General features: G+C 41.1%; 1 protein-coding gene across 8 annotated transcripts in view; it reads left to right on the top strand.

The window, feature by feature from the left end:
• MYOM1 (myomesin 1) overlaps positions 1–25,240 on the top strand; it is a 107,383-nt gene that overhangs the window by 18,352 nt on the left and 63,791 nt on the right. For all 8 annotated transcript variants that reach the window (XM_054017452.1, XM_054017451.1, XM_054017448.1 and 5 more), the window contains 9 exons: positions 4,883–5,093; positions 5,712–5,869; positions 9,605–9,697; positions 12,962–13,050; positions 13,178–13,240; positions 14,675–14,839; positions 15,451–15,612; positions 21,130–21,271; positions 24,773–24,972. In XM_054017452.1, the coding sequence (XP_053873427.1) occupies positions 4,883–5,093; positions 5,712–5,869; positions 9,605–9,697; positions 12,962–13,050; positions 13,178–13,240; positions 14,675–14,839; positions 15,451–15,612; positions 21,130–21,271; positions 24,773–24,972 (1,283 nt within the window). The remainder of the gene's footprint in view (positions 1–4,882; positions 5,094–5,711; positions 5,870–9,604; positions 9,698–12,961; positions 13,051–13,177; positions 13,241–14,674; positions 14,840–15,450; positions 15,613–21,129; positions 21,272–24,772; positions 24,973–25,240) is intronic.

Raw genomic sequence — 25,240 nt, 5'->3', positions numbered from 1 at the left:
CATATGGGGAAACACACAGAAGTTAAGTGTCTTGCCCTGGTCACTGAATGTGTGAATGACAAAGCCTGGAAGGAAACTCAGGTATTCTGATTTAGTTTTGTGCCCTTGTTTCTGTGCACATCTTATTTCCTATGAGAAGGAAAGAGAGGAAGGACATTTAGCCATGAAACCTGGGCTTGATGCAGGAATTACTGGGTAAAATTCCATGCAATAGGTCAGATGGTTTTTCTGGCTTTTCACATCTGTGAATCTGTGGTGAATTTGAAGGGTCAGGCACCCCATTTCCTAGAAATCTGAGAAACAAGTTTGTACCCACAATTTTGTTGGCTTTTCTAGTTTAAATATTTTCTCTATAATTTAAATGTCTCTTATCAAGTCAGTGTTAAATATGGCAAAATTGAAAAAAACTTGGTCATGTTTTGCCCTGGCAGAGGAAAAAATGTTAACGATAAAACTAATTAAGATCTCAAGTCCAACATAATCAACTCTAATGCTCCCAGGTAGTGGTGGTATTTATATCATGTCTGCTATTGACGTGATAAATTTCTGCTGCAGCAATGTCCTAAGTAAATCTGAATGTGAACTTTACATAGTAGCCAAAACCAAGGCAAACATGGAGACTTTCCTGGGATATGGCATAATGATTTATTATAAGATAATGACAGTCCAGGCATAGTCATTTGTTCAGGTTTATTCATACCAGGACATGTCATGGAAAACTAACTCGTGATTGGAGATCAGGAGAAAAGCCCATTTGTTGTCAAATACACACCTCTGTTTAGCTTTTATGTCTCCTGCGAAGCTGGGATTTTCACATGACATTTATGAAGTGTGAGAGACAAGGTAGATGAAGTAATATCTTTTATTGGACCAACTTCTGTTGGTGGAAGGGACAAGCTTTTGAGTTTCACAAGCTCTTCTTCAGGTCTGGAGAAGGAAACTAGAGTGTCCAAGCTAAATACAAGGTGGGACAGATTAAGCATAAGGGGCTCACAAATATTGTAGGAGACCACATAAAATGAAGTAATTCATACTTCTACAGTTGTAGGACAATGGAGGGTCAGTGGGCAGCAGCATGTGTTATAAGTTGTTGCAAAGGGCCATAAAATCAATGTCTCTGTTAAATCTATGTTATTGTCCAGTGGAGTTATGAATTTAAGTTCCCAGACTCATCTGTTGAAGGTATTGTGCAGGTTTCCTTTCAGGATGAGGATTGAGAGATCAGACGTGGAATGATTGCTATGTAAAGGTGTGGAATTCAATGGTATCATGTGCTACTGCTGAATTTACACTTCTAAATTGTAGCACTTCTACTGTGTGTGTAACCTCATGCTTTTGTGTGGAATTCAAATTTTCATCTAGTTAGTGGGACACATTTGCTTTTGCCTTTTTAATACCCTGTTTTTGAGATGAGGCATCTCTAGCCCAGAGGTTTTCTTTCTTGTTCTATCCCCTCCCATTATCTCTAAATCCAAGAGCCATTTTTTTTTACCCTGCCTACTCCTCCATGCCAGAGATTCACTGCTCTTTAATTCAACTAAAATACAAAGACATATGCCCCCTACAAAACACTATTTTGGAGTTTTAAGTATGTCTCCCAGGATGGAAATAGATACATTTAAAATTTCATGCACAATTTGCAATAAATCTCCTTTAAGGCTACTTACGATTTATGGCACTAGGTGATTTAGGGCAGGTCTACTCTAGAAGTGCTACATCAGCGCAGCTGCACCACTGTAGCATGTCTGGTGAAGACGTTCTAAGCCGCTGGGAGAGTGCTTTCCCATTGGCATAATTATTCGACCTCCACAAGAAGCGGAAGCTATGTAGGCGGGAGACACTCTCCCACCAACATAGCGCCGATGTGGACAGCGCTTAAGTTGCTGTAACTTGCGTCACTGAGGGGATGTCTTTTTCATACCCCTGAGCGATGCAAGTTAGATCGACTTCAGTAGTAGTGTAAACCTGTCCTCAGGTAACTGGGCTGTTTTAAAGAGTGTTGCATTTGCGATGTTCCATTAGCTGCTTCTCCTTCTCTCCAAGACAAACATGTCTCCTTTTATGTGTGCCTAACCTTTACAAATACAGGATTTATTCCTCCTTTTGGAAGGAAGTGTTGTCCAGCAACTGGATGACATTACTCCTGATTTGCTTTACTTTGCTTTGCTTTACTACTGGGTTGTGTGATTTGGGGCAAGTCACGACCACTCTGTAATTCATTTTACTTGTTTGTAAAATTAGTATAATAGTACCTAACTCAGAAAGGAGTTGTGAAGCTTAATTAATTTCTGTCTGTACAGCACCTGGAAATCCTAAAATAAAAGATGCTATAGAATTCCAAAATATTATCATCAGTATAATTATTATGCCTTATACTACTACCTATTGTCGACCCTATTTCCTGCACATGGCAACTCAGAATGTTGTGAATGCTTTTGGGCCATTTTGTTGGCCTGCACTGTGATTTTGAATTAGTTTAAGAGTTTTAAAAGGCACATGATGGTCATTAAGTGTCCAAGTAGGCATTTTATCACGTGTTTTGTTTTTGTGAATTTGTTGGCATCATATTGGTGTCTGTGTGCCAGGATTGTGGAAGTGATATGTTGCAATAGTGTCAAGTATTTATTCTTGTTTGAAGGATAATAGCCCAGACTCATTGAACCATGTGCATGTTATAAATCAGACCTAAATTCTCCTGTGAAACCAATCCAAAGTTTCCCATGCACAGATAGTTTGTCCAAGGAGTAGGTACTTAAAAAGGTCAGCATTCTATCCATTCTACAGTGCTAGTACATTGGCTGTGGTACTGTTTCAGTAATGTTTCCATTATAACCCTCTGTTTTCAGGGGTTTCAAATTCTACTGTAAAAATTCACTCACATGGAATACAATGACTCAACTCATTATTATTTGTTCTTACACACACAGAGTCAGCATCAGCTTCTGTGTAATTGCAGGGTATAAGTCAATGCAGAATTTGATCCATGGAGGATAAAATTAGGGAAAACATGTTGCTGTTCTAGCATATAAAGCAACGAGTGCCCAATCCAACTACCACTGAAGCCAATGAGATCATTTCCACTAAAGTTAATTGAAACAGAATCTGGCTCATAGACAAGAACTCTGCACCCAACAACACATGTAAGCCGTAAACTTTGTGGGTGCCATACACCGAGAACTGTTTTCCTGAAGAAAGTATTTTAAATATATAATTTTAGGCTTGAACCTGCAGTCTATACCCAGGTAAAGTTCCCACTTATGTCAATGAGAATTTTGACTTTATAAGGAATGCGGAATCAGGCCCTAAATGCTCTGTTGTTTTTGCTGTGATTCACCCTTTCAGGGAACACTGAATCCTGATCTTTGGCCTTGGCAGATAAGGAAAGGAAGAAAGCTGTAGATCTACACACTTGAGGCCCAATCCTGCAAGGTGCTAAGCCCCTATTTGGAGCTGAGGGTGCTTATTATCTCACAGAAGCTGCTCAGCAGCTTAAGGATCAAATCCACGTTCCATTAACGTTATGGTATCTTAAACATTTGAAGAGCGCTACCAAATTCATGGTCCATTTTGATCACTTTCATGGCCAGAGGGTTTTTAAATTGGTCAATTTCACATTTTCATCTGTTTACAGCTGAAATTTCATGGTGTTGTAACCATGGGTATCCCAACCCAAAAGGTACCTTGCAAGATTAAGCTTTAGATGTGTGTTTTCACTTTCATTTGCTGGTATCCATTTCTAACTTTAACTCTTATACTTGAATTCACTTAAATCCTATCTTCTTTTGTTAATAAACCTGTTTTATTTTTAATCTAAACCAATCTAGTGCTATGTTTAAACTGAACTGGTTGATAACTCCAATTAAAGTAGCAAACTGTTGAATATTTCCTCCTTAGAGCGGGAACAAACCATAATATCCCTCTGATTTTTCCAGGATAGGGCGGGATATTTCAGAACACATATTTCTGGGAAAATTCAGGGCTGGGGAGATGTGGAGTCACCATACCAGTTGTTAACCACAGTTGGTGGAAATCTGTGGTATTGCAGGGAGGCCCCAGGATCCAAAAAGCATTGGAGCAGAGCTGCCCAGTACATAAACAGAGTGCATGCTTGTTGCTGACTATGGGCATCCCACGAAGTGAGCTAGGGGCAAGGCATTGTGAGGCACTTGGGGTTACAGGGTAAGAGGTGACACAATGCTTCACTAATCTGGATTGCACACCTGAATGTGACAATATTACTAGAGCTGATGTTGATTGTATCCTCCATTGTTGAATGCCTGAGAGGGATGCTGAAAAGAGAATAAAGTGTTTATGAAACGCTAATAATCTTTTAAAAATATTTTAAAGAACAAATGACTTTACCGACATTAAAGAAAAAAGTGCTCGTTTGATTGCAGAGAGCCTGGGACTGTTCTTTTTCATATAAATCAGAAGTGAGAACTTTGTTATACTGCTGCTGTAATCTCCAGTTTGTGGTGTTATTATAAGTGCCACTGCTTCAAATCACTATTTGAAGTGTTATTGTGATAGCTCTATGGGTATATCTTACACTGTTCTTTATAGCCATGGAAATGTGAAAGTACAACAGGAAATGTATTAAAATGAAAACCTGCATGACATACTTGTAATAGAGAAATGCTCTGAAAATGGTAATGACCTTAGATAGCATGATATACTCAGTCATTGAGCTGTACCCTTCTGTGTATCTGTTGTTAATATGATATGAAATTGTTTATTGGGTAATGATCCTTAAAGTAGAAATGCATTCTGAAGAGTCTAAGGCCCATTATTAAATCGAGAGGGCCAAGCTAAAATGAAGTGTTATAAATGAAATGTTTTCTCACCACTTTCCAGTGTGATTGTGCTTTTTTAATTCCTTCAGTCAAGTGTATGTCAGCGGAATTACAGATACAGAAGAGGAAAGAATTAAGGAGAGTGCTGCATACATTGCCAGAAGGAACCTCTTTGCTACAGGCGAAGGAATTAGTGCAACTAGAGTGGCCACTTCATCCTCTACAGAAGAGCAGCATGAAAAGAAGTCAAGGAAAGTAGCGATACGAGAGTCAGCTGAACGTCTGGCCCTGAAGAAAACGGTAATAAGACACAAATGAATCCATGGAGTGTAAGAACTTTGGGCCTGGGATTGTTTTTTTGTTTGTTTGTTTGCTTTTTGTTTGTACAGTGTCTGGCACAATGGGGCATGTCATGGCTGTCTAGCCAGCACCCAGCTCCCACTCTGCATGCTTGCATCATGCCAGGGGCAGACAACAGTCAATGGGGAAGCAGCTTCTTAGTCCCTCCCCTAAATCCTTCCAACTCTTATGCAACTTTCCAACAGTTGAGCCTTTCACTAAGGTTCCCCTCAGCCCTGGGACCTGGCCCTGCCCACAGACCAGCATCCCCCAGCCCTGCGACCTGGCCCTGTCCACAGACCAGACCTGCCTTCCTTGGCACCTGGTCCCACGCACAGATGGCTGATTTTTGTGTGCCTTGGAGGTGGCATCGCTAGTAATTTTAGAAGACCATCTTGAAGCTGAAGAATATTGTCTGTCTGTCTAAGTAAGAAGGATTTTTATTTTAAAATAATCTGGATTTTAAAATAAAAATAGCATTCTGCATATTGCCCTAGAAAAAGCTCTAAAACTTTCTTGGGGTGTGGAGCAGTAGTATACGTAAATGGTGAGTTTTATGATGAAATATTTCTGTTCTAGTTAGAAGAGACTGAGGAATTTCACAGAAAGCTGAATGAAGATAAACTTTTACATGCTCCTGAGTTTGTTATCAAGCCTCGTTCCCATACTGTCTGGGAGAAACAGAATGTCAAATTACATTGTACTGTGACTGGCTGGCCAGAACCCCGTCTTACATGGTAGGCTTGTATCTTCATCAGCAATACTGTTCTTGATTGCAAATATGCGTTCTGAATTGGTAAATTCTCAGGAAAGCTATGTGGGCGACACTGAGGAAAGCGCAATGTAGATATGTGATCAGTGCAGAGCAGTGATGTAAAAAGCAAAGGCATTCATGAGAAGCAGGAAAGAATGCCATACACCCTTATTCGCAATGAGTAGCTCCTTACTCCATGAGTGGTCCCACTGATTTCAATACTTAGCACACTTTAAATTAAGCTGAGAGAGCTCATAATGAACATACTCTGAGACTCCCCAGAAGTCCTCCAACAAAACAAGGAAGACCGGATTTGACATTTTTGATATTTCTAAGATAAAAAACAAGCAGAGGCCATCCTCCCAGCCCGCCTTCCCTTTTTAAAAAACACTTTTCAGGCCACCTTTACAGAGAAAGAAGCATAAAGGTTACAAACAAGCTCAATTTAAAAAACAAATCCTTTGCAGGTCATCTTTAAGGTGCAAAACTGCTGTTTTTTATTAAAATGTCCCAACTAACCAAAAAAAAAAAAAGAAGAAAAAAATGGAAATAAAATAAAATATATTATCAAGGCCATCTCGAATGGAATGTTTTTCTTTGAGGCATCAGAGTGTCTTTATTGTCTCTGGAGCATTAATGGCTACTGTGGTTAAGAGCAGATGCTTAGCTGCTGATTCAGTTAGTTTTTCTCCATGTGAGGACACAAGCTTGTTCCTGGAGGTCACATCATAATTATTTAAGTTATATGCCATAGATAGATTTAGGGCCTGATGCAAAGTCCATTAAACCCAGTGGGAATCTTTCCTTTCACTTCAGTGGGCTTTGGATCAAGGCCTTAGTCTAAGGGCTTGTCTCCACTTACCGTGGATCGATGCTACAGCGATCGATCCACTGGGAGTCGATTTAGCGGGTCTAGTGAAGACCCACTAAATCAACTGTCGATTGCTCTCCCGTTAACTCTAGTACTCCACCGGAACGAGAAGCATAAGGTAAGTTGACAGAAGAGTTTCTCCCGTGGACCTACTGTGGTGTAGACACCGCAATAAATCGACCTAAGGTACGTCGACTACAGCTACATTATTCACGTATCTGGAGTTGCGTAACTTAGGTCAACTTAACCCCATAGTGTAGACCTACCCTACGAGGTCCCAAAATATTCTCTTACAAATGTGTGGGGCATAGATGAAAGTCTAAGTCTCTTGGATTAGTGTCTTTCCTGGCTGGAATTTAATTTATGCTTAATTAGTGCTGAGCTGAGGAGCCTTTCTGTCTCATTTTTTTTAATCTGGCCTGGGCTATCCAGAAATACAATCAAGTTATTGAAACAATTAGATGGGGACATACTGGTGTTTTTTCAGACTTTAAATGGAATTTGATACTTGCTTTTATCTTATACAATACTTTGAGATTGTGTCTATCAAGCCATAAATATTTACAACTAAGAGCTGACAGAAAATTAATTTATGTTCAGTACTGAACATTAAAGGATCTATAAACTGGAACTGAAACTGCATTTGTGGAGGCGTTAGAAAAACTGATAAAGACTAACATGACTACCACTCTGAAACCTGCTCTCATATCAGTATTTTAAATATTAAACAAATGTTTGGGTTTGCTGCCTGAATTATTTAGCATCCTACAGGAACTCTGCTGTACTTGTCATTTTATTTACTATCTATATTTCCTTAGCATTGTGCTTTTAGACAAATAGCTCACTACCAAAAATTTACCTATGGCCCTGATCCAAACCCCACTGAAGTTAATGGGAGTCTTTCCACTGAATTCAGATCAAGTGCTCTGCGGACAAATTGTTTCAGTTGTGTACACATTTAATATTTTAGTTGCATTTATTCAAGAGATAATCTAAAACTGGTATTTCAGATCTGACTCATTTTGAACTTAAGAAAACATCCAGTTTTGGATCAAAATTCGTAGCTGGAGCCCAGCCCTATAAGATGGATCCAAACCAAAACACCAGATTTGAACCCTTTTTAACTTCAGCTCAGATCTATCTTTAAATTATTCCAAAAGATTGACATATTCATTTAGGGCTAAATGAAGCTTTCAGATATATGCCCTAGCCTCTCATTGAAGTCAATGAGAGTATCCAACATGAATGCAAGGACAAACTGGCTCTTGAATTAAATTTAAACCGCAATAAATTTGGGTAGTGGAATTTAGTACATTATTTTACTTCAAAAAATGTGTACTTTGTGCTTGGTCACTAATGGAAAGAATGAATTCAGAGCCCTTACAGCAGGTGGTTTTGCTCAGACATAAGAAGAGCACTGAACAGTATCTGATAACATTCATTCAGCATTTGTTAACCAAATGTCATTCACATATTCCAAGCCGTTGTTCATTATGTGAACAATGAAGAATTTTGAATGCCGTGGGTGACAAATTAAAAAGCTTCAGGGGCTTTCATTCTAGAAATCCTTACAGTGTGATGCAGGTTCATTAACTGATGCAGTTTTATTGGCTCCATTGGAAAGAAGATATGAAAAACCAAGGATATTTGGGACTTGCAGTAGAAAGTAAAAGTTATTAGTGCATAATGATAGTGGGCTGGTTGCAATCCAACATTTGCTAATGATGTGGCTGTTCTGGAATTTATTTGACTTTCCAGAAATAACAAGTGGTCCTTCAAAAGTGTGAGGCAGATGAATATAAATCTGCCAAAAATGTAATCATTTATTTTTCACTAACATGATCATGAAAAGAAAAGGAGTGCAAGGATTCTAAAATCTGATAGAATTCATTTAGGGTTTGATCCTGCACAGTGCTGAGCACTGAATGATCTCAATTCCTACAAAGTTCAGTGGGTGCTCAGAACCCTGTCACGGTGTTTGGTAGCTTGCTGGATCAAGTCCCTTGTTTTGTGTGTTACTATTGGGGGAGTCAGTGCATGTGGTCAGAGATGAGTTCTGCATAGATGCCCTGCACATCCCCACGCAATGCAGCTGGGGAGCACCACTGGCTAGTCCAGGGAAGAAGTGGTGGCAGTTGGATCCACTGTTATGTAGATCTTCTGACCATTGTTCCCTATAAGACAGGATATAGAATAGCAGGGCAATAGTGCCTATCAAACAACTCTGGTGTTGCGCACAATCTGAGGGATAGGATTCCTTCACCCCCAATCCTTGTGGAATGCCCTTGCACCAAACCGATCTCCTTAGACTTTGCACTGAGAGGAAGATCAGACTGAAAGTTAATGGGACTTGTGATGTTAACTCACTTAAGCATTTTTGAAAACCCCATAAATTTGCTGTTATGGGTAATGTCTGTTATTCCCAACAGTAGGAAGACTTGAAAGGCAACTTTCAATGTAAGGGTTGATTAGCAGAGATAGCTTTGGCTTGATCTGTTTCAAAAGTGATTTAAAAATACTGTTATACTGGTTTCCCAAATAAAATAAGCTATACTGGAAGAAGGGCTTTTTCGTGGGTATAACTAAGTCTACCCGGGGGTTTATACCAACATAGATTGGTAACGTAAGTTTTAAGTGTCATCTAGGCTTTAGACTGAATATATGGTGATGTAGAGAGCCACAGAGTTATTATTGTCATTGATATATAGAGGTCTGAAATATCTCAATGTGGCTCTGCTACTCATTAATAATATGATATAGATTGTAACCTAAACACCAAGCATTTGCCCTTTTATTGTAAATGATTTACACTTCAGATTACTATATCTTGTTTTTGTTGTTCCATAGGTACAAAAACAATGTGCCCATCAATGTGCATACTCACCCTGGCAAGTATTTCATTGAAAGTCGATATGGGATGCACTCACTGGAGATTAACAAGTAAGGGAGTACCAGATAATTAAATGATTTCAGTAAAAATGTTACTGTTGATTTACAACTGCCTGATGTGTGTATGTCTCTTGGGAGTTGAGGGATAAGAGCTATGAAAGTGGTACAGTTGAGCAGAATAGTGTCTCCTAAAAATGTACGAAGCTGTGGTTTTCATCTATCAAGGATAAGCAGTCTTCCTAAGTGAGTTATAGCTGGATTGTAGTTCAATTTATAGTTGAGTCACAAATACTTGGGCTACTTTTGATAACCTCTGCCACCTTCTTCTCCTCCCATTTACAGTATAAACATGATAAATAATCTTGTCCAGGCTTACAATTGTGACTAGTACAATATTTGATGATTTATTTAGCTCTATTTTCAAATACAAATCTTGGGTGTTAGTCTTACAGAAAAGAACAGTATTGGGCGCCACCCACACAAACACAAGAAGGGTTTTAGCAATATTCTTCATCCAAATTGGGAATTTTTTGCAGTTGCCTGTATTAAAGAAAAATTGAAACATGGAGACCTCTTTGTAATGTGAGGCTCCTTGAGTGATCAGTTCTGCTTTCAGCATTCAAGTGCCTACTTTAGATGCCCAAGTGCTGATTAAAGCATACAAATGTGAGATTTGGACATCATAGTAAGATTCTCACATTACAGAGTTCACCAAACAGTTCCCATAGGTCCCATATTAGACCCCTCTGCGGGATATAATAACATGGACAACATCCCAGGGATAATAATCAGTACATTTGGTTTTTTTCCTACTTCTTCTATTCATTGATCCTCATCCTGAACTTCAAAGAGACATTTTAAAATAATTATTTCTCCTGTAGCTTGAATTTGAGTCCTGGAGAAACTTAATATTTACTAACAATACCAGTTAGAAATACTTATCTCTTCAACATTATGTTCCCAACAGTTTTAACCTGTTCATATATTTAATTCAGCTTTATTTCTTATTTCTTGAGCTAGCTTATTTGAATCTTAAACAATTGTTTGAACATCTATGCAAGGTTTTTTATTTGTTTGTCTTTACTCTTCCATATCCACATAATGGAGAAAAGTATTAGTATGTTATTAATTAAATAAAGAAACATGCACATACTCCTTGTACATCGTACCAGGTGAAATTCAGAGAATTTGCTCAAACGAATAAAAGTGAACCTTCCCTTGGCTCTTTGGCATCTGTACAACATCTGGGAAGATGCTGAGCACCTCCTGATGAAAGCTGAAAGTATTCAGCACTTCACAGTATCAAACCATTTGTAAGGAATATTGGATCTGATTCTTCTCTTATTATATCAGGAGTGAATCAGTTTAGTTAAATGGTGTTGTATTGATGTAAAAACTAGTAAGGGGAGACTCAGGCCCCTTCTGTACAATAATCTAGGTTTCTTGTTTCCATTGAAGTCAATGGGAGTTCATGAGTATGGACTAAGTAAAAATGGCGAGGAGGGGGAATAAGTAGCTGAGTGAGTACTAACCAAATACTAGGTAAGGACCTCAGGATTGCATCCCCAAACTTTTCAGAGTACAATTTACTAGATTCTTTACTGAAATGCTTTGACTGGCAAAACAAAACTGTGCTTAACTGTAGTGAAGTTCTACTGTGAAGAAAAATATGTCAGCAAGGTACAATTTTAGTTAGGAAATGTAATTAGGACCCTGAGGAAAGGTTTAAAGAATTAAGAAACAAAGAAACCCTATAAAGACCACTTTTCTCTCTTTCACTGCCTCAGACCCTTCAATAACCACTCAGCCCCTTCCCTGTCCCCATCATTCAGTTAATTCCCTGAATCCTTTTCAACTCCCTGCTGCTCTCCAATAGCTCTGGAAGAGTTTCTGCTGGCCTCAGGCCTCTACTGAATTCTACTTTGTGCTCTCTGGGACTAAGTGCTCCAGAGAGTTAGACATTTGAATTCAGCACAGACAAGGACTAAACAGATGGAATATGTTTGGACATGATCAGTAAAGTTGGGTGAAGGGTGAATTGGGGAACTAATTGGATGTTTGCATGGAAGGAATAGGTGCTACTGAAGGGTTGGAAGAAGGGAAAGAGTAATGGGGATCTAATGAGAGGTTATAGGTAAGGCTCTGTGTTTGTCACAGAGGTCACAGAATCCGTGACTTTCTGTGACTTCTGCAGTGGCCCATGCGGATGGCTTGGGAGCTGCCTGAGCAGCTTGAGCAGCCCCTGGGCCAGTTGCACTGGCTGCTGCTGGGGCAGTCTCGGGGCCCCTCTCCCCCAGCAATAGGAGTTTGGGTGTGGGTGTGGGGGGCTCAGAGCTGGGGGTTGGGGCATGGGGCGGTGCTTACCTGGGGGGAGAGGGGCACCTGTAAGGGCGACAGGAACTTCACTCCTTCAGCTCCTAACTCCACATGCTGCGTCCAGCTGCAGGCACCATCCCCATGGCTCCTATTGGCCACAGTTCCCAGCCAATGGGAGCGGCAGAGCTGAGACTTGGGGTGGAGCAGAGGCAGCACATGGAGCTAGGAGCTGGAGGTTGCTGCTTCCCAGGAGCTGGGTAGGGAGCCTGCCCCAGCTCCGCCAACACCCCCCCCAGCACCCATGACACCCTCTGGGCCACTCTCCCCAGCACCAGCGGTGCCCCCCGAACTGCCCCCTCCCCAAGTTTTAGCCATGGGTATATAGTAAAAATCATGGTCAGGTCATGGGCCGTGAATTTTTGTTTACTGCCCATGACCTCTCCATTACTTTTACTAAAAATACACTAAAAATACACAAAAATGTAGCCTTAGTTATAGGTAAGAAAGCACAGCCATGCTGGTTGCTGAAGAGAATAAAGGAGGGAGATAAGCAAGTCATACAAGTGAATCCAAGCATAATGAACTTTCAAGTTCAAGTCAGTCTGGCGGATGGGTAAAGTTTCAAGCAAATTCTACTTTTAAGACCAATTCATTTCTTCTAGTTAATGAGTAAAGGAGGCTTGTGTTTTCAAAAATCTCATAAGGCCCTGTCCTGCACTCCTCACTCATGGCCTGCTTCAAAATCCATTTAAATCAATGACAGTCTAAGTTTAATCAGGTGTAATTTATATTGACTTCAATGGGACTTTTACCTGAGTAAGGTTTAGGCCCCTCGTTAATTGAATGAGAGAGAAAAGCATTTAAATCAACACTGAGTAACTATTTGCTACATTACATTGTGAAAATAATGTTTAGAAAATGAAGTTTTGATATCAGGCATAGATCCTAGAAATGTCAAAGAGTACTAGATGCCCTGCCTAATCATTTGCATCATTTCAGATGTGATTTTGAAGACACCGCTCAGTATCGAGCTTCTGCTATGAATGTTAAAGGAGAACTTTCAGCTTATGCTTCCCTTGTGGTAAAGAGTAGGTTTGCAGGATATATTTCCTTTGATTTTTCTTTGAGGGGGCACATTAAAAATTCTGTTTACATGGCTCAAAGTGCTGATTACTTCTAGGCAATTGTTGACTAGAGTTGTTCTCTTTTTTATAGGATATAAGGGAGAGTTTGATGCAAGTTATTTTCATGCTGGAACTGTTACCATGCCTCTCAGCTGTAAGTTCAAAAAATGTGTTTGCCTGACCTAATCCTTTAAAAATTGTGCCATTGTGACAAAACAACCAAGCAGATTATTTGGTGACATTGTTTAGAAACAAAATGGGTCTGATTTTCAGAAGCTCTGAACAGCTGCAACTTCAGTTGAAGTTAGTGAGAGCAGCAGATGCTCGGCACCTCTGAAAGTCAGACCTTGTATGATATAAACTGATGTTATCTCTTGGGGCTGGTCCACACTAACCCCCCAGTTCAAACTAAGATACGCAACTTCAGCTACGTGAATAACGTAGATGAAGTCGAAGTATCTTAGTTCGAACTACAAGGTACTTACCACAGGTCCACACGTGGCAGGCAGGCTCCCCCGTCGACTCCATGTACTGCTCTCGCAGAGCAGGAGTACCGGTGTCGACGGCGAGCACTTCCGGGATCGATTTATCGCGTCTGGACAAGATGCGATAAATCGATCCCAGATCGATTGCTTACCGCCGAACCCGGAGGTAAGTATAGACGTACCCTTGGTGTCCACAGCAATTTTTGTTTATTTTACAACTGTCTACTGTACTTATCTGTTAGAATAGTGAGATAGACACTGATACATGCTTTGTGTTTATACCTTTGGCATTGCACTTAGATCTGGAATATAAATGATCAAAGAAAGAGGTGGAAGCCTCATCCCTTGAAACCTGTAAGACTAGACTGGATAAAACATTAGAGGACAGTCTTGCATTGGCTTCATGGGAGGGACTGGATGACTTGATAGCTCTTGTTCATCTCTAACTTCTATGATTTCATGAGGATGAGTAATAGAGATCAAATCAACAGAACCTGAAGTTAAGTCTTCTAGGTATAAGTAATCAGTGGGGCAGATCCTCAGCTGGTATCGAAGTAGCTCTACCAAAACCAATGGGGATATGCTGATTTACACCAGCTGAGGATCTGGCCTTATATTTATAATTACTTTCAAGTTTTACATAAGTACATTGAAATTTGAGGAGTTGTAGCAATGCTGCTCATTTAAATAAAGTATATTGGATCTGCTTCTGCAAGGTGCTGGGAGCTCTGTATTTCATAGAATCATAGAATATCAGGGTTGGAAGGGACCTCAGGAGGTCATCTAGTCCAACTCCCTGCTCAAAGCAGGACCAATCCCCAAACAGATTTTTGCCCTGCAAGGATTGAACTCACAAGCCTAGGTTTAGCAGGCCAATGCTCAAACCACTGAGCTATCCCTCCCCCCGAAGATTTGGAAGATTTGAGAGAAGGGGGGTTTTGGGTGTTTTTATTATTTATTATTGTGAAATGTAGTAATAATGTGAGGGATCTGCTATAAAAATATAGAAGGTTCCATTTATATACAGTAGTTTTTGCTGGTTTTCGTCATTTATCACTACAAAAAGATAAAAAATTAAATAATCAGACAATTTTCTTTAACAGTTGGTGTTACCCCCCATGGCTATGCTTCCAAATTTGAAATCCACTTTGTTGACAAGTTTGAGGTAACCTTTGGGAGAGAAGGAGAGACAATGAGTCTGGGTTGTACAGTTATCATTCATCCCGACATTAAGCGCTTCCACCCAGAGATCCAGTGGTACAGGAATGGTAAGCACATATTACAAGATGAATTTTAAACTTGTCTGACACAGAGCTTCATTCCCTTTCATATCCAAATGAAGAATGAAAAGAGGAAATATAAGGGTATATTGTAGCTGTAAGATATGGTATAAAAACAAGAGGGAAATGTTAATGACTTTTTTTCAAAATTTTCCCTTTTTTTTTAAATTAAAAAAATGGCAAAATTTTGAAATGCAAAAAATTTCAATTAGCTCTACAGTTGGTCAAAAATGAGAGGAAAAATTTGGGAAACTATCTGAATTTTTCCCATTTCTTTTCAATATTTTTAAATCTGAAACATTTCAACCAGCTTTAGTATTTATATAGCCATTCAGTGCTTGTGACTTTTGTTATTCATTGATATGTTGAAACCTCTCTTAACTGATCACTCCAGAGACTGAGAAAAATCAGTTGCTTAACGGAGTTAGATCACTGAAGTCAGTGTAAAATAGGTCTGAGAGAAGAATTAGGGATACTTTTGTGATTCTCTTTTAGGACAGGAAGTTGTCTAATATGGATAATCTCTTGTACAGGCTTCATTGTATTTAGGAATAGATTCAATTCAGACATCTCTCATTACAGAACTCTCTAATTTCTAGGTGTTCTTATTACACCATCCAAGTGGGTCCAGATGCATTGGAGTGGGGAGCGGGCTACGTTAACCCTTGCTCATGCTAACAAGGAGGATGAAGGTCTTTACACTCTTCGTGTGGTCATGGGGGACTACTATGAACAGTACAGTGGTTATGTCTTTGTTCGAGGTAAGATCTGGTGATGTTACCCTATGAAGAAAGCAGGATAACTAAACAAAGTGAAGAGAAATCAATCCCATTAATTTCACCTTTTTTTCAAATGAAAACAGTGTAACTATTGAAAACTGTGAGATGCTTTTAAGGAGCTTGTTAATCAAGATGAACAAAATGCTGTGACGTTGAAGAAATGTCAGTTGTTTAGCATTATAATTTCCCATTATTGTCATGTGGAAAACTTGATAAGATACCTCATACCTGGGTGGCACCGCCATGTGTTTGAGGGTCTTTGGAGCCTACTGATAGCACCATTATTCAGATGAAGAAATTCACTGTATTGGTGCAGTTATACAACCCTTTGACTATAGTAGCTTGTGGACAGTGATGAGCACTAATGATAAAGAGGAGAAACCCATGTAACAGATTATGAATGCATTATTTTGCCCATTTGTTGCTAACTACAGCCCATTGGTTTGACCAAGATGCTGTGCAATAACTATTTGACTCTCTTTAACACAGTGTGTAATAAGTTAAAGTACATTAGGAAGTTTATGAGGCAAGTAAAGAGTAGAAGTTATTTAAAATTCAGAACCCACTAAAAGATTAGTTTTCTGTCTATCTTGGTTTATACTCTTGTACATTGATAAACTTCCTACATTTTCCTTAGAGGGAATGTCCCTTTAAAAAGAGCCTTGATTATCAAATTTCACTGGTCCATGCACTGATTCTATATCTGTCTCAGCTGCTGAAGGCAGCTGAAGTGTGTAATGCTAATCCTAAAGGCTCTTGAAATTCTTGGCTCTGTGAACGTGCCCAGAATGGCGCCACTTTGCCAAATATAGCAGAACCCGGTGATATGCAGATTACAGCCTGCTTGGAGATCATGACTAAAGCAGTCATGCTCACAAATTGTAGAAAGAACCCATCAAAATGTTTGTTTGTGACCTCACAACAAAATAGAAAGATGGGAAAACAGACATATCAAAAGCTGTGTTGGTATATACATAAATTATCATTTTTGTTAGTATTTCATCTCTTGCATGAGACAGAGAATTGAGGTCTTAGCCAATTGTTACCATTAAAGGCCACATAGCACTTTTTGCAAGAGTATGGATGTAGCTTTGGTATCCTGGCAAATTCAAATTAGGTGAATTACAGTCTTGCTTATTTAAATTCCCCGTACAGTTTCAATTGGATAATACAAAGTTCACTTCCTGTCCTAAACTGTTGTGTAATGATGCTACATACAGTTCATCAGCTGCCATATTTACTCTGAAGTGGTTGCCCTTATAGAAATTCCCATCTATAGGCCCCCAACTTGTGAGGTGCAGAGCACTGCGCAGGATCAGGTCCCTATTGTAAGTGCATTAGTAAAGTTTCTGAAGTGTTTTGTGAGCCTTCTGTACTACTGTACAGTGGTCACCATTAACAAGTCAGCATTTGCTAGCAGGCAGTAGGGGTGAAATCCTGGCCCCATTGAAATCAATGGGAGTTTTACCACAGTTATTTCCTAATCTAACTATTGGAGAGGAAGTGTGGTACTCAGATACCACTATGTGTAGGGCCCTACCAAATTCAAGGTCCATTTTTGAAAATTTCATAGTCATAGCATTTTAAAAATCTTGAATTTCATGGTTTCAGATATTTAAATCTTAAATTTCACAGTGTTGTAACAACCAGGAATATGTATTTTTAAAACAGCAAAATATACAGCCCTTAAGACTCCGTTGTTTCTCAAACTGGGGGTCCTGACCAAAAAGGGGGGTGGAAAGCTATTGTAGGGGGGTAGTGGTATTGCCACCCTTTCTTCTGCGCTGCCTTCAGAGCTCGGTGTCAGAGAGTGGTGGCTGCTGGCTGGGCGCCTAGCTCTGAAGGCTGCGCCCCCACCAGCAGCAGCACAGAGGTAAGGGTGGCATGGTATGGTGGCAGCAGTATTGCCATCCTTATTTTTGCACTGCTGCTGGTGGTCGTGCTGCCTTCAGAGCTCGGCTCCTGGCCAGCAGCTGCTGCTCTCCAGCTGTCCAGCGCTGAACGGTAGGGTAAAAGTACACAAAAGTCCAGATTTCACGGGGAGACCAGATTTCATGGTCTGTGACATGTATTTCATGGCTGTGAATTTGACAGGGCCCTATGTGTAAATATTGGCAATTAAAGGCTTTTAAATGTTGACCACTAGACGTACATTGAAGATTTACTATTATTGCTATTAATAATGTTTATTATTGAGCTATATTTAATGGATTGTGTAAATAGTAGTTTTTAAAGATAACACCAATGCTATGATAGAACAGGAAAAAAATTATATAGAAGTCAGGCTCGGTAACATTGACATAGGATAGCTCCAAAACCTCCCAAATTACACTGCAATACCTGCAAGGAAAAACAGTGTAATATGGTCTTTTCCAAAGCTTTAATTTAGAGTGCTGAATAATCTTTTCATGTTGTTATTTTGGAGCTAGAAAGAATAAGGGTTGGAAACTTATTGTAAATAAGATCATTATAATAAATAATATAAAATGCTATAATACCCTGGGATCCAGCAGTTTTAAAACTTTTGATTTTAGATAGAGTTTAAAAAATGTTTACTTAGCAGAGATGTACTGTTTTCCTTCAAGTGTTAGGCTCCTTTCTGTCTAGCCCTAACCCATCCCCCGGTCCTGTGAAGTAGCACACAACAGGACTGGGAAAATGCCAGGAGTAATTGGACAAACTGATGTTGATCGAGAAAGAAACAATGCCTCTTCTATGAAAACCTGTCACACAGACTTCTTGGAAAGGTTACAAAATGTTTATTTTCCTCACAAATATGCTAATAAACATACAGCTACACAAACAAGTCATGTCCCACAAATGAGGATACAGTTGCATAAACATTTTCAGCTCCCTATATCTAGCACTGCACTTCGGCATTTAAAGTTTTAGATAAGGTTTGCCTAAAAACAGACTCCACAGTATCAAAATCAGGGCTCCTCTGACACATAGGCCCAGACTTGTAACAAACATTTGACAGGAAGTACATATATACCCTTCAGTTTATTTTCCAAAATGAGTCTGTCTAAAGTAGTAATAGATAGACCTCAAAGGGTCTTTCTTGATAAGCATCCTTGCTTATCTGAATTCCTTGTGCCTAAATGTCCTCCAATTTATTCTGGATTTGTACTGTTGACTTCAGTGTATTTACTCCTGATTCACACTAATGGAAGTGAGACCAGAATCAAACTCCTTCAGTTAGTTCCGGGTTTACAGTGGCATCAAAGGCACTGGGGTGCCAGGTCCACACTGGGAAGGGACCCATTAGAGACCTGTCTAACCCATCCACCTGGCTGGGTCTGGCCCCTTGCCCAGGGCAGTCTAGCGCCCAGGTCTTGCTGTCTGAGCGGCTCCCCAGTGCGGCTCCGGCTCCAAGAGGTCTCTGCTATCCATCACCTGTGGGGCACTGCCCGCCTCTCCAGGGGCCGAACCGCCTGGGACCATTGCAGAGGCTGGGCCAGTCTCTGCCAGTGGGGGGAGTAGTGCGGGGGGCTTGGCTGGGCTCTGCCAGGCAAGTGGGTCCTGAGGGAGCCTGGCCTGGACAGGCCCCACTCCTGTTCCGGCCTGGCTGATCGTGCCGCTTCTGAGGGACTGGAACAATCCCTGACCTGGGACTGGCCCCGGCTGCACTGCTGATTCAGCCCAACAGACACGGTCACCTCCCAGCAGGGCTGGTGAGTGTGGCCAGAGCGTAGGGCACAGGGGAGTGGGTCTCTGGGGGCCTGTGGCAGGGTGCCGGGCAGTGAGGGGGCAGGAGCACTGGGCAGTGGCTGGGTGCAGGAGGTTTGTGTCTTTTGGGACACTTGGCAATGGGGAGTATGTGGGGGGGGGGTGGGCAGTGGGGAAGGTTTGTATGTATTGGGATGCTGGGCATAGGGGGGCTTGTGGAGCGGTGCTGGGCAGTGGGAGATGGGGGAGGTCTGTGTGTGTTGTGACACTGGGTTGTGGGGGAGTCTATGTGGGGTGCTGCGCAGTTGTGGTGGTGGGGCTGTGGGTGGGCACTGGGGGGTCTGTGGATGGGGGGACGCTGGGCGGGGTGGTGGTGGTTTGCAAGGCGCTGTGCAGTTGTGGTGGGGGGTCTGTGGGGAGGGGTCTCTCTGGGCAGGGGGCACTGGACATAGGGGCTTATTGGAGGGGTCTTTGGGTAGGGGACACTGGGCGTAGGGGGTAGGGAGGCACTGGGTTGGGAGGCGGTGTGGTATGTGGCACAAGCCCGCCCCCGAGGGGAAGGGGCGCACTGGCAGCACAGGGCCGGGCGGGCCAGTGTGAGTCTGGTGGCTGCCAGTTTGTAAATGGTGTCCTTGTGCTGGGCTGGGCCCAATTGTCCCTAACCTGCCCTTCACTCCGGGGACTGACCCCTCCCGTCTCCCTGCGCCATGCCTCATTGCTGCCATGAGGGCCCACAAATATGTTTGACACTGGGCCCATAAAATGTTTATCTGGCCCTGCCTTCAGTCTGAAAAAATTGGGCTGGAAAGCTCAAGAGAATAAGTTTTCTTGTGCCAGCCCCATTGATTCCTGCCTCCTAGTGGAGTGAATATCCTACAAGAATAGCTTTTCTTCCAAGCCCAGCCAGAACAAGCAATGAAGGGAGTGTGGAGGGGGGGTTCAAAATGAGAAAGGAAATAAAAAATTTCCATTTATATTCACTTTTTGAATGAAAAATATATTCAAAATTTTTCAAATGTCAAAGAATGGCTTGGACTGAGTTTGGGATTGGTATCTGGTTATTAATTTTATCCAACCTTCTTATGGAATCCATCAATGTTTCTGTTATCCTTCCCAGATCACCCACCACAGTTCATCCATCTAAAATGGAGTTGTATCTCCTTAAAAAATACATCCTCTCCCCCACCCGCCAAGTTCAGGAGTCTAGCAAACAATCATTTCATGAAGATGATTGTTTTCAGGGGCGGCCTGGTTAAAACCATACCTTTTAAGGGGGACACTCTGTCTATCCAACAGTAGCTGGGGTTGAGGGTTGGGGAAGATGTCTGAGACCTAATAACATTTTGTCAACTTGTAATTTCATCATGAAACATGTCAGTGAGCTCACAAAAGTGTACCGTATCACTCTTTGTCCTTGAAAACTACAACACTCTAGATCCAAACAACATTGCCTGAGCTACTGTCCAGTGCTAAGAGAATAGAGTTTGATATTTTAGGTCAATAAAGCAGCAGGATGACATTTAATCACCCAAGAGATTTTACTTGAAGTATGGCAGTATCTTAATCAAGAAGCAAGATTCCTGATTTGGTTTGTTTTAGAGGGCCTCGATCAATGATTACAATATGCTGCAACATACTGGGTGTTAATAAATATTGATAACAGAAAAAGAAATCTATAATAATAAGGAAGATGTAGGACCCAATCCTGGTCCCACTGAAGTGAGTGGTAAAACTTTCATTGGTTTCAATGGGAACAGAGTTTGGCCCTTAAAGAGTAACCTGGAAAAAACTGTGACTCAGATTTAAAAATGTAAATCTCCATCTTCATAGATGCAGATGCTGAAATGCCAGGAGCCCCAGCTTCTCCACTGGATGTGGAGTGCTTGGATGCTAACAAGGATTATGTCATCATCTCCTGGAAACAACCTGCTGTTGATGGTGGAAGCCCCATCCTTGGATACTTTATTGATAAGTCAGTATTTATGTCAAACTGTACCTACTACTGTATTGCTGATCATTGTTATTCAACAGCCTAATAATAATTTAGTGACATAAAATGTGATATTGTCATTTGTAGCTCTTCTTGATAGCTAAAAATACTGCTTTTCTATTTCAGATTCAGACTCCTAGGGCCTAATTTTATTTCCACTAAGTTTAGTGGGAGTTGGATTGGGCCCTTAATTATTTAGGAAATAATCTTGTGAGTTGCTCCTTACCCTGTACTCCCTTTGACTTCAGTGGGATTCGAGTCCTCAGTATCATGCAGACAGTGCTCGGTAATTTGCAGAATCAGGCCCTTAATAAGTCAGCCTGGGATTCCTTCTGCAGTATTGCCAACCCCAAATATTCAAAAATCATGTCAGGCACCAAAAAATCATGATATTGGCTATCAAATAATATATGTTGAGTTCTTTATATTTGCCTTTTGGTTTCTGAACCTTTGGGGCTCACTCAAATCATATTGCCAAGCTTTTCTCTGACAATTACTTTTAAAAGAAATGAGACCTGAGATGCTCACATAATGTGATGAGTCATCTCTGAATTACCCCTGAGCCTGTTTAAACCTGATAAGTCACCCCTGAGCCAGAGAGTGTGATGAGTCATCAGAGGGAATTTGCTGCAGGTCTTGTGATAGGGCCTGTGCCATTCAACCAGGGTTCAGCCAATCCACAGGTGAGGACCCACCCACGTGATCCCAAAGCAGGTACATAAGCGCCTAAGCATAGCAGTCTCTCCACTCTGTTCAACATTATTACTTGGCTAGGAGCATTCTCATTGCTTAGTAGTTCTGACAGCTTGCCTGTGCTCCTGCTCTAGCTCATCCCTGTTTCCATACTAGCCAGTCCCTGCTTGAACCTGTGTCTGCTTCTGCCTCAGCCAGCCACACAGTTATTCTGACATGTAATCACAGGATTCCAGGAGCTGGGGCTTTATGGAATACACCAAATATTGTAAGACTCCTGATAAAATCATGAGAGTTGGCAATACTAATCAGTGATAGAATGTCGCTTATTCAGAAGTGTGTATAAGGATTTATAATGAGAGACCTAGACCGTGGGGCAGGTCTAAGTATATCAGTGTTCAATTCAAGCACGTTTTCTTTTGTTTGATCATTTTCCAGTTTCCCGTAGCGTCCTAACTGATATGAGCTTGGTCTAAATTCCATCCTCCCCTCCCCCCCCCCAGGAATTAAAAAACAACAGAACAAGACACTGAAAAATAATTAATTTTGAAACTGAACTAATATCAAACAACGTTAGTCAACAATTCAGGTAACTGCTAGCTCAGCCACAGGATGTCTCTTATTACCCTCTTGCTTGTCAATCCATAGAAGATGTTAATAATCTACTTTTAGCTCTGTACTTTGTTTAGATCTTACAAATGCAAATATTCATCACTATTCTTAAACCCCTCCTCAAGACTTATTTCTGCCTTGGTGCCTATAGTAAATTGTCAACAGATAATGGCCAGGCATGTGGTCAGTAGGGCTTACTGAGATCACTACTTCTTTTGTTTGTTTATATCATTTTAATAAATTGACTCAAAACCTGCTTATTGTGTATGTAACCACCTGTTCCCATTATTGTTACCTTCACCCTCATTTCTACACTCATTTGTTACATCTTGTCATAAATTAGACTGTGAACAATTTGGGGTAGGGACTCTCTCTTTGTTTGTGCAGTGCTGAGCACATTTGGTTTTAATTCTTTATATTATAATAGTACCTACAGGCACCAACAAGTTCAGGGACCCATTCGCTATATGAACATATAACAAGAGACAGGCACTGCCGCCAAAGAACCTACAATCTAAGATGCGCAAGACAGATAAAGGGTGGAAAAGGGTCCAGTGATTAGGCGACTTGGGACTCAGGAGAGACTGGTTCAAGTCCCTGCGCCACCCCAGACTTCCTACGTGACCTTGGGCAAGTCACTCTCCCTCTGCCTTAGCTGTAAAAGGGGGATGATTGTATTTCCTTTCTTCAGGGAGTGTTCTGATGATAAATACATTAAAGAGAGTGAGGTGCTCCGCTACTACAGGATGTGCTACAATTAAATACCTAAGGTAGCTAGATTGTCCCTGTTTTACAGGTAGGGAACAGAAGCACCAGGGGGCAAATTTTCAAAGGTATTTAAGTGCCTAAAGATGCTGACTTTCGATAAGGCCACTTGGTGCCTAGCCCCCAAGTGACTTGCCCAAGATTACAGAGGCTGTAGTAGAGACAGGAATTAAACCCACATTTCCTGAGTCCCAGCCCAACACCTTGGCCACAAGACTATCATGTTGCAATCCTGATTGGGACCTTTGGGTGCTACTGTAATACAAACAATAATACCTGTCAAAAAGCAAAGGCTTTCTTATGGGTTCAGAGAACTATTTAGGCAGAGGAATAGTTACCCAAGCAGTTATTTCAGAAGCAACAAAAATGTTAATGGAGCTGCTAGTTTATCTTCTTATTTATCGTGTTCCTAGAAACTGGGAGGCCATTGAAGATAGATCTTTGTCTTGTTATATATCATGAGTGCAGATGGGCTGGCTAGAGCAGTGACACATAAGACAAAATGAACCTGCAGTGCTGGGTTTCTAATAAGATAAATTGGCTTTTCCATAACTGATTCCCCACAAGGAAAAAGAGCTTCCTTCAGCCCATAGTTCAAGCATGAGAGAAGTGCAGAGTTTCTTTTAGCTTTAATGTGCATAGGAAGAAACAAATTAATTAGACCACCAGCCTGGTCTCCTAAAAACCTCAGCCTCTCCTGAACACCTTCCCTGCTGCGAGTTACATTTCTCTTTCCCAGAGACTCAGGTTATTGCTGCCTGGTAAGCTCACCAGCATTTTGCCATGGAACTACTGCTGGACAACCAAGCCTTGCTGATGCACTGCTTGCAGTCACTGCCTCCCTTGATAATCCTGGCAGCATTCAATGTGCTGTCATGTCTGACTATATGCTAGAGGTTTTTTTTACCCTATCCCATCTAGGGGCTGTGTGGGGTCTATCCACCTTGTCACAGAACACACAGCTTATGTTTTTACGTCCCATGAAGCCAATTATACTTGCTGGATGTTCAGCAGAGGATGTAAATTTTCAGTGCAAAGGCAGAGGAGTTCATTTCCTATAAACAGGAAGGGGAGTTGTGTGTTTCATTTCCCATGGTGAATTTGAAACTCTCATTGAACATCCTGAGGCACACTTTAAAGTGTTTAATCAGTGAATAGTGTTAAGTTTCTTTTTCACTACCTCAGGAAAGAAGCAATGCAGCTGCAGAGGATTTAGTGCCAGCATTCACATAAGGTATTTGAACCCTTAGCGTTTTGTGAGGCTGTTTTTATGCTGGCAATATGTGAAGCTGTTAGGCAGGCTGGTAGGATCAACAATGGACATGAACAGCTGTTTGGAGTATTAGGGGTGTGTGCTCGGAGTTCTCTTTCTCTTTCCATCTTCAGTTCTACTTGAAATGTTTGTTTTTTCAGATGTGAGGTTGGCACCACTCACTGGACCCAATGCAATGAGACTCCGGTGAAGTTTGCTCGTTTCCCTGTCACGGGTTTGATAGAAGGTCGCTCCTATATATTCCGAGTCCGGGCGGTGAATAAAGCTGGAATAAGCATACCATCACGGGTTTCTGAGCCTGTGGCGGCTCTGGATCCCTCTGACAGAGCTAGGCTTAGAAGTAAGAGTTTTTCAATATATTCCCTAAGACCGTTGTTCTCAACTAGGGGTACACATACCGCTGGGGGTATGCAGAGGTCTTCTATGGGGTACAACTCATCTAGATATCTGCCTAGTTTTACAACAGGCTACATAAAAAGCACTAGCGAAGTCAATACAAACTAAAATTTCATATAGACAATTACTTGTTTATATTGCTCTATATACTATACATTGAAATGCAAGTACAATATTTATATTTCAAATGAGAAAGTAAGCAATTTCTCAGT

The sequence above is a fragment of the Malaclemys terrapin genome, chromosome 2, assembly GCF_027887155.1.
Source record: "Malaclemys terrapin pileata isolate rMalTer1 chromosome 2, rMalTer1.hap1, whole genome shotgun sequence".
In the NCBI taxonomy this organism is placed as follows: Eukaryota; Metazoa; Chordata; order Testudines; family Emydidae; genus Malaclemys; species Malaclemys terrapin.
Note: the sequence above shows the minus strand (reverse complement) of the source record. Positions and strands in the feature narration are given on the sequence as shown.